The following is a 12,231-nucleotide window of genomic DNA, read 5'->3' on the forward strand; positions in this document are numbered from 1 at the left end:
GGTATTATCACAAGAGAAATGAAACATACTGTATAAAGAATCATAACTGTAAGAATCAAACAAATGCCTATAACAACCGATAAAGCCAAAAACTGGAAACAACTCAAATATCTAAAACAGATGAATGAATAAAGAAATAGTGGTTTGTCCACTGAACATTACATTTCTTGACCCTTAAAAGAAAAAACTAATTACACAGACCCACTGACAAATCTCAAAATAAATATACCAAATGAGGACACCCAGAGGAAAAAATTTAAACATTTTATTCTCAATCACATAAAATACAGAAAATACAAATGAATCTATTGTAAAAGAAAGTAAAAACCAATGTTTGCCTGGAGGAGAGAGAGAGATAATTAAAGGACATGAATGAATATGGGGTGATGCATATGTACAATGTTATGATTGTGATGATGGTTTCATGGGTTTATATGAATATCAAAACTTACCAAATGGTACACTTTAAATATGGACAATTGTTTATTAACCATACCTAAAAGGCATTAACAGTATAATAAAAAAATTTCTATCTGTTTTCCAAAAATAAAATTTGGCCAACCTATATTGACCCCATCATATCCCTTGTAATGCCTTGGGATCAGCACCTTGCCTCAGTGGCAACATATATAAGTGAGCAATGAAAGCCATTTCCACCTGAGTGATCGGGAATGCAGGCTGGGTACCAAAGCCCACAATGCTGGACTGAGATCTTCCTTCTTTCTATTCTTGTTTTCCCTCCTGTGCAGCAATGGCCTTAAGGTGAACAATGCAGACAAACTACAGGAATCTGTAAAACCATTAGATTATTTTCTGACAAGGCCCTCAGCTACACAAGACTCATAGTTCAGGGGGATCTGAGAATTTTTTTTCTTTTTCTTTTTTTTTTTAAGTTTATCTATTTTGAGAGAGCACAGAAGGGCAGAGAGAGAGAGAGGAGAGAGAATCTCAAACAGGCTCTGCACCAGCAACACAGAGCCCAGTGCGGAGCTTGAACCCACGAACCACGAGATCATGACCTAAGTGGAAACCAAGAGTTGGACGCTTAACTGACTGAGCCACCCAGGTGCTCCTACCCGGGGAGGATCTGAGAATTTCTGTTCCTGTTCATCCTTCACAGCCTTACCAACTGGAATGATGGCAGGTACCCTTTTATTTTTTCATCTTTTTGTTTTTGTTTTTGAGAGAAAGAGAGAGAGAGAGAATCCCAAGCAGGCTCCCTGCTGTCAGCACACAGCCTGACACGGGGCTCAATCTCATGAACCATGAAATCATGACCTGAGCCGAAATCAAGAGTCAGACGCTTAACTGACTGAGCCACCCAGGCGCCCCTGGAACAATGGCAGGTGCCCTTTTAAAAGAGGCTCATTCCAACCAGATGTTGCAGTTTCTTGCACTCTTCTATTTACCCACTGTTTGTATACAATGATAATTTCCTCATAGTCTTTCAGCCAGTGACACTACCACACAGAATTCTGGACATCAGGGTACATCGTTTGCAGGACCTGGGTACAGAATTCCTGCACCAGTGCTGAGCACGATACAGTATCCCCTGCAAAGCAGAGAACAATTTTATGTGGTTCCAAGAAGTACCAGAGGTTGTCACCACTGCCCCCTCTTCAGGGTGAGCTCCAACACCACAAAATGTCCTGTATCTAGGCTACAATTCAGCCACAAAACCTGACATAATTTCCCTACAGCCCTTGGGCAGCAATGCAAACAAGGACCAAACTAGACAGAGGACTACCATCATCCCATCCCCCTGAAGTGCACAAACATTCCACTGTTCTGAAACCACCCCATAAGAGTGAGTCTAACCCTCAACATAAAGGCGACTCAAACGATAAGGCCTTTGTTATAGCACAAACCAGAATGATGGAGGCAGGCTGTTCCTGGGTTGGTGACTTGGAGGCTAAAAATTCCACAAGAGTCCCCAGACCAACAACATCCCTAAAAAGGTGACTTGGAAAGTCAGATGGAGTCCTCTGGACCACAACTGGGTCATCAGACAGAAAGGAATGAGTACTTTGGCTTCTCACATATTTACCACAAATGGGAAAACAGAAAGGTTTACTTCTCTGAATATGTCAAGATGGAGAAATGATACACGTGTGGCACCTGCCATGTGGCAGAGGTGAATGGCTGCTGCTACATAATCAACAGTAATAGAAACCTGACACGGGCCTACGCTGAAACATGCAATGCAGCTCCCACATACCTGCCATTTATTCTGATGTCTGGATGCATGAGGCTCAACAGGCAGATGGCACCCTCAAAAGAGATCGCCTCGAGTGCTGTTACACTGAACAAGGAAACACATTTGCTACACAACTAAGTTGTTTTTGCCATGTGCACTTTGTGGTAATCAATGAGGTAAGGCCTTTGGCTAATGGCTTTCTCATTCAAGACACTCATAAGGCCCAATCCAGTATGAACTCTCTGGTGTCGAGTGAGGCCAGAGCTTTTACTAAAGGATTTCTCACACTGGTTGCACTTATATGGCCTTTCTCCAGTGTGAACCCTTCGATGGTCACTGAAGTTGGAGCTTCGCCTAAAGGACTTCCCACATTCACGGCACTCATATGGCCTTTCTCCAGTGTGAACTCTCTGGTGTTTAAGGAGCGCAGAGCTTTGGCTAAAAGATTTCCCACATTTGCTGCACTCATAAGGCCTTTCTCCAGTGTGAACTCTCAGATGTAGAACAAGGCTGCAATTTTGGCTAAAAGATTTCCTACATTCACTACACTCATAAGGCTTTGATCCAGTGTGGACTTTCTGGTGTTTTAAGAGACTGGAACTGTAGGTAAAGGATTTCCCACATTCGCTGCACTCATAGGGTCTTTCTCCAGTGTGAACAGTATGGTGTTGCAGGAGTGCAGAGCTTTGATTAAAGGACTTCCCACATTCACTGCACTCATAAGGCTTTTCTCCAGTGTGAATTCTCCGATGCTGAATGAGGTTGGATCTTTGACTAAATGATTTGCCACATTCTCCACACTCAAAAGGCCTTTCTCCGGTATGAACTTTCCGATGGTTATTCAGGCTGTAACTTTGGCTAAAAGATTTCCCACATTCACTGCACTCATAGGGCCTTTCTCCAGTGTGAACTCTCCGATGTTGAAAGAGGTTGGAGCTTTGGCTAAAGGATTTCCCACATTCCCCACACGCATAAGGCCTTTCTCCGGTGTGAACTCTCTGGTGTTTAATGAGGCTAGAGTTATGGCTAAAAGATTTCCCACACTCACTGCACATGTAACATCTTTCCCCGGGGAGGACTCTCTGGTGATGAACAAATGTGTGTTGGCTGCTGAGAGCTTCTGTGCAGTCTCCCCAGTGGTGCTGAGTTTTTCCCTTGTGGAAGGCTGCCCCACACTCAGTCCCATTGTTTGACTTCTCCCCAGTGTGTGTGGCCTGTTGCTGGAGGAATCCCGAGCTGACCAGGAAGTCCCTCTCAGTCTCCCCACAGATGAAGGGCTTCCCTGACACATGCTGTCTGCAGCTCTTTGCCACCGAAGCTCCACTCGCGCTGCTTCTGACGGGCTGATCTCCAGTGTGCTCCTTCTGCTGCTGCTGAAGGTTTCCGCTGAAATAGACTCTCTTCCCCTGTGTCCCACCAGTGTACACTTTCTCATCGAACTGGGGTTCCTGGTGCTCAGCCAACTGGAAACTGTCTTTCAAGACTGGAGCACACACCTCACAGGGGCTGGCCTTCTGGGGAGAAAGACCTGCCTTGGGAGTCCTGACATGTGACACTCCTTCTACAGAAACGCTCTGCTCAGAAGGTGCCTCCTCATTCTCTGCTCCATGCTGACAACCTGAAAGCAGGAAATGCTGGTGAAGTGCACAGTGACTTTTGTGGGTGGGCAGCCCCACACATGTGTGTGTCTAACAAACCCAGACACGAGCCCATGAGATTGCTTACAGGACAAGAGGTTCAAGTTCAGGCTGAGGATGAGGCCGCTGAGCAGTACCAGGCCACTAATGATCACAAAATGGGGGTGGGGGGGGCCTCATGAGGTGAAATAAACAACACTGAGGACAGGCAAGGTCTACAAATAACTTTCAACAGGACCTAGTCTGCTGGGCAAAAGGGTGTGTTCAGGCCCAGGAAAATTCAACAGTGAAAGAGAAGCTGGTATGCAAGGGCTGTTGAAGAATCTATGTGTACCTCAGGACACGGTACACAGGAACCGATATGGAGAGCACCCCAAATAGAGCAGTGACAAAACCGGTCAAGATGAGGAGTCCAGAGAGGTACAGATGAGCCCAGGGTGGGAAGCAAGAGTATAGTGCTGAGTAGCAGTTGACCAGTCACCTCAGTGTGAAGAATGGGGAAGGAAAGGCACATATGAAGTGTGGGTGCCACTGTCATTACCAATGAAAGACCAGTCCCACAGAATAAGTTTCTGGTATGACATGTACACAGCCCTGGGGTCCTGTCCTTTCCCAGGTGTGTCACTGTCCACAGCCAGGCTCCCTCTGAGCCCATCCTGATTTAGTTGGGTTCATATCTCTTCTGTGAACCACAACAGGCTCTCCCGCCCCTCCCCCGCCCCTAAGATGGGCAACTATGTGGCACCTGGATGATGCAAGCACTGAGGGGAAGACAGGAGGTGAGCAGCCAGCACTGACCAAGCACAGCTCAGTGCACAGCAGCACAAGGGAAAGAAAAGTTAAGTATCATAAAGAGAACCTCCAAGGAGGGTCCTGCAAGAACAGACCGTGCTCTATGTAACAGTGATGAGGTCAGTGATGGCAACCTCTGGCCCAAGCAGGAATGAGGAAATGTTAGCCAGAAGAAAAAAGCAGAACCTGGGATTCTCAGGTGCTTTGTAACTAGAAGAGTCACCTGGCAGGGAGAGGGCAAGCAAAGTGACTGGAAGACTCCTGACCCTGGTTCTTTCCCTGAGAGGCTTAGCAGTAGCAGGTGTTGGGGCTGCTCAAGGAGTAGGCAGTGCACATACCTCAGCCCAGCCAACCACACTGCCTACTCAAGAAAGTGGGGAAGGAAGCAGCGGTCATGGTCCTGATGGGAGGGCAGACCTGCCCTTGGGGGAAAAAGGGAAAGGGAGAGGCTAGCTCAGGGCAGAGGTGGGTGTGCAGACCTTACCCAGGGAGGTTACAAGTGCCAAGTTCTCCAGCATCACATCCTGGTACAGGCGTCTCTGAGCCTCCTCAAGGAGACCCCATTCCTCCCTGGAGAAGTACACGGCCACATCCTCAAAGGTCACAGTGCCCTGGCAAGATGGAGACAGATGAAACCATGAACAGCCTCTCCCCCAAAGATGGCAATCCATCCCCTACACATCTACCCCTCACCCATCTTCCTCCCGAGCATCCAACACAGAAGAGAAGCCAGGCCCCAGCACCGCTGGTGCCACTGTCTCCTCACAGGCCCAGTGATTACAGGCACCAGCGATGAGCAGATGAGGATAAAAAAGTAGCAAACAAGGGTCTGGCACAGAAGCATTCACTCATTTCTGCTAAGCAGTCCCCTGATACGGACAAATCATGTAATTCTCAATACCAGGGCCCTGGGGCACCAGGCATACACACTCCGCAAGTACACATCACTCTCGAGGCTGCACATCCCTCACATTCCCAGACACAGCCACCACCAGCTTGCTGCCCCACACACCTTAGGCATCTCTTTGGCCTCACTACTGTGTATTACGGTATCTCCACCACCTCTTCCTCACCCCACTGGTGAGAGTGGGGTTGTGGTGCTAGGGTTATGGGGATGGCAAACACAGGGCGCCTACCACCGGACAGATGACATCTACAGTTTTCTAACCATATACAGTCACAGTCTGGGAGAGGGGGACGCCACATGCTGTAACGGTTAAATTGTAGTGTAGGGCTAATGCTTAGCTTGAAAAATAACAGCTTTGTGTTGACACTGAAGGTTAAGAGATAACAGCCTTGCTTTGCTCTGGTAAACTACACCTCATACTCTTGTAAATTAGGCTTCACCAATTAAGGAAACAAAAGTTCAAAGAAAAGAGCGTCAGAGGCAGGGTCAAGGAGATCCACTGGTTGCAACTTAGAGGCAGAAAGTCTAAAGTAAACACCTCATTAGGCAACTGTTTCTAACTCATCTGGAAACTGTTTCTTTGTTCTGTTCCCAGGTGATGATAAAACGATGTGATCGGTTATAAAAACTCTGTACCCCGGCTGTTCGGGCCGCACTCTTATCAAGAGTGTTGGTCCCGATCGGTCGGCCTTGCCTCTCATTGTAATAAACTTTGTTGTGACTGTCACTGGTGCCCGTAGCATTCTGTTTCAGGAGTCGTGTGGATGCAACAACCCGACACAGGGCCACACAGGGGCTGCACTCTGGGAAAGAGCCAACAGCCAGTGGTTGTGAGATCCAAGCTTTGTTACAGCAGTAGAAAGAGGTGCCCTGTTTCCTGTGGGAAGAGGTCACTGACTGATTTGAGTGACTCCACGGGCAGGTAGGGAACTGAAACCAACTAGAGGGCTACACAGGAACTGCTCCTGATCCCTGGATAAAAACGCTCTTTGGTTGGGAGATCTTACTTGTAGGAGCAGAGTGGGGAGGGGAAGCAGCACGCTGGCCGTCTGAGGCCCCCATGGTTCCCGGACATGGGTGCAGCACACAGTATTGGATCCTAGATTCAGGCCTTGCACCACAACCGACGACAGCATCCACGGGATGCTCTGCAAATTCAAACAGGACTGAATACTATTGCTATTGACTTCCCAGGACTCGCACAAAGTCACAGGCCCTAATCCTCCTGTGACGGCTTCACTGCTTGGGTCTGTTCCTGGCCTCAGACTTGGGGATCTCAGATACCCGCAGCCCTATTCCACTAGGTGCTGCACTTCCTGTCCCCAAAGCAACCACAACCTTCCTGGTCCACCTAACCCTCATCCAAAGCCCAGCTCCATCAGTGGCCCACCTTACTGATTCTCACAAATGACCACATTTGCCCTTGACTTTATCCTCCGGGCTGAATGAAGCACCCCAGGCCCCAACAAAGTCCTCACAAAATCCTGGTGAGTGCACAGAGTGGTGAATGAACACCTGCTCTAGTCTGCGTGACATCTTGCCTCGCTTATCTATCCCTTGTCTCTGCATCCACCTCATGTCCACCATTGCCTTGGAAGCCTTAGCCACCTGCCAGACTATCCTGTCCCCGACATGTACTGCTCTCAGGACCACTTACCTGCCTCATTTGTGTTTGTGAAGCCTTAACCTATCGCCCAGGTACCCAAGCAAGAGACTCACCCATGGCCCCCACCCTCCTCTACCTGGTCCCCTAGCAGCTTTACAGTCATAACCTGAAGATTACCCGTCCTTTTATTTCTTATTTTTTGAGGGGGGGGGGGGCATATGCGTGCATGTGCACGAGGGGGGCAGGGACAGAGAGAGAGAAAGAGAACCCTAAGCAGGCTCCACACCCAGCACAGAGCCCAACAGGGGGCTCGATCCCACGACCCTGAGACCATGACCTGAGCTGAAATCAAGAGTTGGACGCTCAACCGACTGACCCACCCAGGTCGACCGAAGATCACTTAAACGTGACCATGGCTCACACACCTGTACCCACCTCATTTTGGATGCCTCCATCCTGAACCCTTCCCCTGATTTTTAGACCTATGCGCACATCTGCCCACATCACGCATCCATTCGGTGGGCTCTGAAACACCCCAGACTCTCAACATACCTAAATCAAATACTTCCTGATACTCCCCTCCCCGCAGCGAATATTACTTCTGCTGCATTCTTCATCTTAGACCATGGACCTTCCACTCCTACAGCTGCTAAGGCCTAAAACACTGGGGTCATCCCCGAGTCCTGTATTTCACTCCTTCTCCCTCATTAGAGAATTCAGTTGCCCCTTTTCAAACATGCATCCAGAGTCCAACCACTTTTCCCAAGCCACAACCCTGGTCCGTTAACCTTCACCTGGACATTGGCATATCCTGCAGCCCCATCTTCCCTCCTGCTCCTTCGGTCCCACAGTCCGCTCTCCACTCTGCAGCCAGATGGAGTCTGGGAAGGCCTTATTAAGATCGCTTTCGGGGCGCCTGGGTGGCACAGTCGGTTAAGCGTCCGACTTCAGTTCAGGTCACGATCTCACGGTCTGTGAGTTCGAGCCCCGCGTCGGGCTCTGGGCTGATGGCTCAGAGCCTGGGGCCTGCTTCCGATTCTGTGTCTCCCTCTCTCTCTGTCCCTCCCCCGTTCATGCTCTGTCTCTCTCTGTCCCAAAAATAAATAAACGTTGAAAAAAAAATTTTTTTAAAAAAAAGATCGCTTTCTGCCTCTGATTCACACCTCCTCATCACCTCCAGAATATACACCCAACTTCTCCGTTGTTCCAGCCGTGACTCCTGTCCCCCTGCTCTTGTTCCCACATAGAAGGACAGCTGTGGTTTTCTGAACACCCTCAGCCGGTTAGACCCCTAAGCGCCTGCATATCTTAGACCCGGTTCCTGGCAGAACTCTCCACACCTGTTTAGGTCAGTTGCCACAGATGGAAACGCTTCTACATAAAGGCCGACAAGGACTTAGGATCCTCTGCTGGGGGTTTCCCCAGGGCCCCTAGACCCAAGCCTGGGGGAATGACACTTGAGAGCCCCAGGACACCACATCCAGAGAATATGGAGGTGGGGGGTCAGGGCCAGCGAAGGGCTGAAATACCCCCCAATGACCTGCGTAAGGTCCACAGCGCTTCTGCCCAACGGGAAACTGTGCAGAGAGGCTGGAAATAGAGGAAATAGAAATACAGAAAAATAGACTCCACGGCTGGGTTCGACGGGCTCACACTTCCCGTACACCCTGGCCCTGGAGTCGACTGACTTCATGCTGGCTGTCCAACGTCGGTGCCTCAATGCTGTGTCCCCTCTTGCCAGCCGTGTCACCTGAACTAAGATCCAACCTCCCGATGCCTCGATGTCCTCATCACTCCCGTCCGGCCCGCTCTTCCTTTGAACCGCCTTTGGGAAACGTTTAAATCCCAAAGGGAGATTGTGTCCCTCCTTTGGCCAGAACTCTCCTTGGCGTCTAGGGCAACCCTCCAGACCGCCAGTACCCCCGTGACCCCGCCGCACACCCTCTGTTCCCAGAGAGCAGAAGGCGGACGCCACACCCCCGATTCCACCCCCTTGAGACCCTCCCCCCTGCAGCCCTGCACCATCCGACCCCTCCTCTGCAGCCCGCTCCCGCACCCCGTCATGCCGGCGCTCAGATACGGGGTCCCCACCCGCGAGCCCCTCCCCGGCCTGGACACCGGGACCTGGGCCGCAGGGACGCGAGCAGACGCCCCGCGCTCGGGACTCGAGGGTCTGGGTGGGGGAGGGCGGGGAGGGCCCTTGGGGCCGCGCGTTTACCTCAGTCGGGTCCCTGCGCGCGGCCGCCGCCATCGGACCCCCTGGGAGAACGGACACCCGGGCCCGCGGTCCTTGTCCCGACCCCGGAACGGGGCAGCCCGGACGGCGTCGCCGACTCGTGGAGCCGTCTGCGAGGCGGGGACACCGCTTCTCCTTGGGCTTTGTCAGCTAGTCGCCTCGGTCCCGAACATTAGTGGGTGAAGACTAATGAAAAGAGGCAAAAATACCGCCAGGGGGATGAAACCGGAAGTCCCGCCCCGACGTTAGGCGCACACCCAGAAACGACTCTCTTTTCTGTCTTCATTGGTCAGAGATGCCGTCCATCGACGTGCGCTCTTCTGGGTAATGTAGTTCACAGGCACCCAGCGCCAGGATTAAAACACTCCTGTGGACCTCCCAGAGGAAAGGCCGCTCCCCGTCGAAGGCTCAGGAAATCGGAGCTTTACGTCCCAGGCCAGAGGGGCTCCGCTGCTTCTTAAAGGGTCCATACCCAGATTTCTGGAGAGTGACGTCTGCAACTGATCACCCAAGTGTTTGGAGACGTTATTTCAGATTCCCTGATGCTCAGTATGGTCCCAAAACTAAAAACAGTATTTCATATGTTCCCAAAGGCTACAGATCCAAATGCACATAATATTCCCTAGAGTCAGTTAGATACAAAATACGTCGCTGGAAGCAGAACCTAGTAAACCTTATCATCCTACAAGTCAAATACTTACACCCGGAACCATTACAGACAGTTTTGTCAATCTGTATGTTTGGTCATGGACAAGGTAAAAATATTCCATATAGGGCCATGACAGAGAAGACACAGGATGGATGTGAGGCCACTGTGAAGTAAGAGATTTTTTTTTTTGTTTTGAGAGAGAGAGAGCGAGCGAGCGAGCTTGAGCAGGAGTGAGCAGGGGAGGTGCAGAGGGAGAGAGAGAACCTTAAGCAGGCTCCACACTCAGCAGGGAGTCCCACACAGGATCCACTGAACAACCATGAGGTCATGACCTGAGCCAAAATCAAGAGACTGTTGCTCAACAGAATCAGCCACCCAGGCGCCCTAAAATAAGAGTTTTTTGTTTTGTTTTGTTTTGGTTTGGTTTTTTGTTTTTAATGCATCCACAGAAAACACCTCTCTAGTCTGATCACTAATTTTTTTGTGTCCAATTCATTGAACAATACTTTTATCCATTTAATATCTTCATATCCTGGCATAAACCAAGTTCCTTTTAGGAATCTAACATCTTCAAAAGAGGACAATGTAATAAATGTTATTTTGGGAGGGGATAGTGGCTGCAGTGCTCAAAGATGGAGCATGTAGGCAAAGGCTGTTCTCCACCATGAGGTACCTGGGTACTTAAAACCATGATTTCACCTCGTTGTTGGGAAGTGATTATCATTTCTCTTGCAGAGATTGTTCTGTATGGGGACTTGGTATTATCTCAGAATCATAGCTGCAAAATGCAAATTACAAAAAGTTTTTAACCAATGACTATGTAGTAATTAGGGGTGGTGGCAGACAGAACTCTGGTGAAACATCAGTGGATGGGGAAAAAGTTAAGCCCTCAGAGAAGATTTTTTTTTTTTAATTAGAGAGAGAGAGCATGTGCGTGAGTGGGGCAGAGGAGAGAGAGAGAGAGAGTGCACGCTCACGAGAATTCCAAGCGGGCTCCATGCCCAGTGTGGAGCCCAATGTGGAGATCCATCTCACGACTGTGGGATCATGACCTGAGCCAAAATCAAGAGTCAGATGCTTACCCGACTGAGCCACTCAGGCGCCCCAAGACCTTAGGGAAGATTCAGTATCTGTGTCTGAGAACAGGAATAATTAGGTTGAAAACATAACCAGAATGGTCACTCTGATGGTTCTCCAAAATGAACTCTTTCTTCATTCTTGAAAACATTGTACATTATCAGTGCAGGAAAGAAACAATGTAGACAGAGTAGACAGAATTGTAAAAATGAACAGAGAAGCTGAGGCTTACTGTATAGTGTTATCCTTTTAGAATTGTGTCTGCTCATATGTGTGTCATTCTGTTGGCATCCGTGGATTCCAAGTGGTTTCTATAAAAGGTGTTGTGGTAAAACTAAAAATATATTTTACAGTCAAATGCTCTACCCCTGAGCTACACCCCCCTAAAAACATATTTTGTATACACATTTGCACTATGCTTTTCTCACTTAACTAAATATCTTAGACAACCTAAAGCCACTTCCTCATTTGACACCCACTGCTTCTTATTTCCACATTTACTAGACCTAAGCCTGATTATTTTTTTAATGTTTCTTTATTTTTTTTAAAAAAAAATTTTTTTTTTCAACGTTTATTTATTTTTTTGGTGACAGAGAGAGACAGAGCATGAACGGGGGAGGGGCAGAGAGAGAGGGAGACACAGAATCAGAAACAGGCTCCAGGCTCTGAGCCATCAGCCCAGAGCCCGACGCGGGGCTCGAACTCACGGACCGCGAGATCGTGACCTGGCTGAAGTCGGACGCTTAACCGACTGCGCCACCCAGGCGCCCCAATGTTTCTTTATTTTTGACACACACACATACACACACAAACAGAGTGGGTGAGGGGCAGAGAGAGAGGGAGACACAGAACCCGAAGCAGGCCCCAGGCTCTCAGCTGTCAGCACAGAGCACGACTCGGGGCTCAAACTCACAAACTGTGAGGTCATGCCCTAAGCTGAAGTCAGACGCTTAACCACCTGAGCCACCCAGGTGCCCTGTAAACCTGATTCTTTTTAAAGATTGCTGTGCACTTCATTGTCCTCCTGCTCCATGGCTGACTGGCTGGCCCAGCCTACAGATCTCTCCTATGTGCCCCCAGTGCCCTTCCTCCAAGCCCACAGAAAACTGTAGAGACTTCTAGGGTAGTCC

At 49.4% G+C, this 12,231-nt stretch overlaps 1 protein-coding gene across 1 annotated transcript; it reads right to left on the minus strand.

Annotated features, from left to right (window-relative positions):
- Positions 1–1,408: 1,408 nt before the first annotated feature.
- On the minus strand, positions 1,409–10,195 carry LOC122493689 (zinc finger protein OZF-like). Its single transcript, XM_043598204.1, has 3 exons — positions 9,358–10,195; positions 5,111–5,237; positions 1,409–3,815 (listed from the first exon to the last, which is right to left on the minus strand). The coding sequence occupies exons 1-3, from the start codon at positions 9,388–9,390 to the stop codon at positions 2,332–2,334; spliced, it is 1,644 nt and encodes a 547-aa protein (XP_043454139.1). The 5' UTR covers positions 9,391–10,195; the 3' UTR covers positions 1,409–2,331.
- Between the last annotated feature and the right edge of the window lie 2,036 nt (positions 10,196–12,231).

The sequence above is a fragment of the Prionailurus bengalensis genome, chromosome E2 (assembly GCF_016509475.1).
Source record: "Prionailurus bengalensis isolate Pbe53 chromosome E2, Fcat_Pben_1.1_paternal_pri, whole genome shotgun sequence".
NCBI classification, from domain to species: Eukaryota; Metazoa; Chordata; class Mammalia; order Carnivora; family Felidae; genus Prionailurus; species Prionailurus bengalensis.

What these genes read in the sequence shown, in the direction of transcription:
- LOC122493689 (XM_043598204.1), bottom strand. Translation starts at nt 9,390, where the DNA reads ATGGCGGCGGCCGCGCGCAGGGACCCGACTGAG. An exon ending in CGCGCAGGGACCCGACTGAG is followed by an intron (nt 5,238 to 9,357) that starts GTAAACGCGCGG and finishes CCATCTTGCCAG; the next exon opens with GGCACTGTGACCTTTGAGGA. An exon ending in GGCACTTGTAACCTCCCTGG is followed by an intron (nt 3,816 to 5,110) that starts GTAAGGTCTGCA and finishes TCCTGCTTTCAG; the next exon opens with GTTGTCAGCATGGAGCAGAG.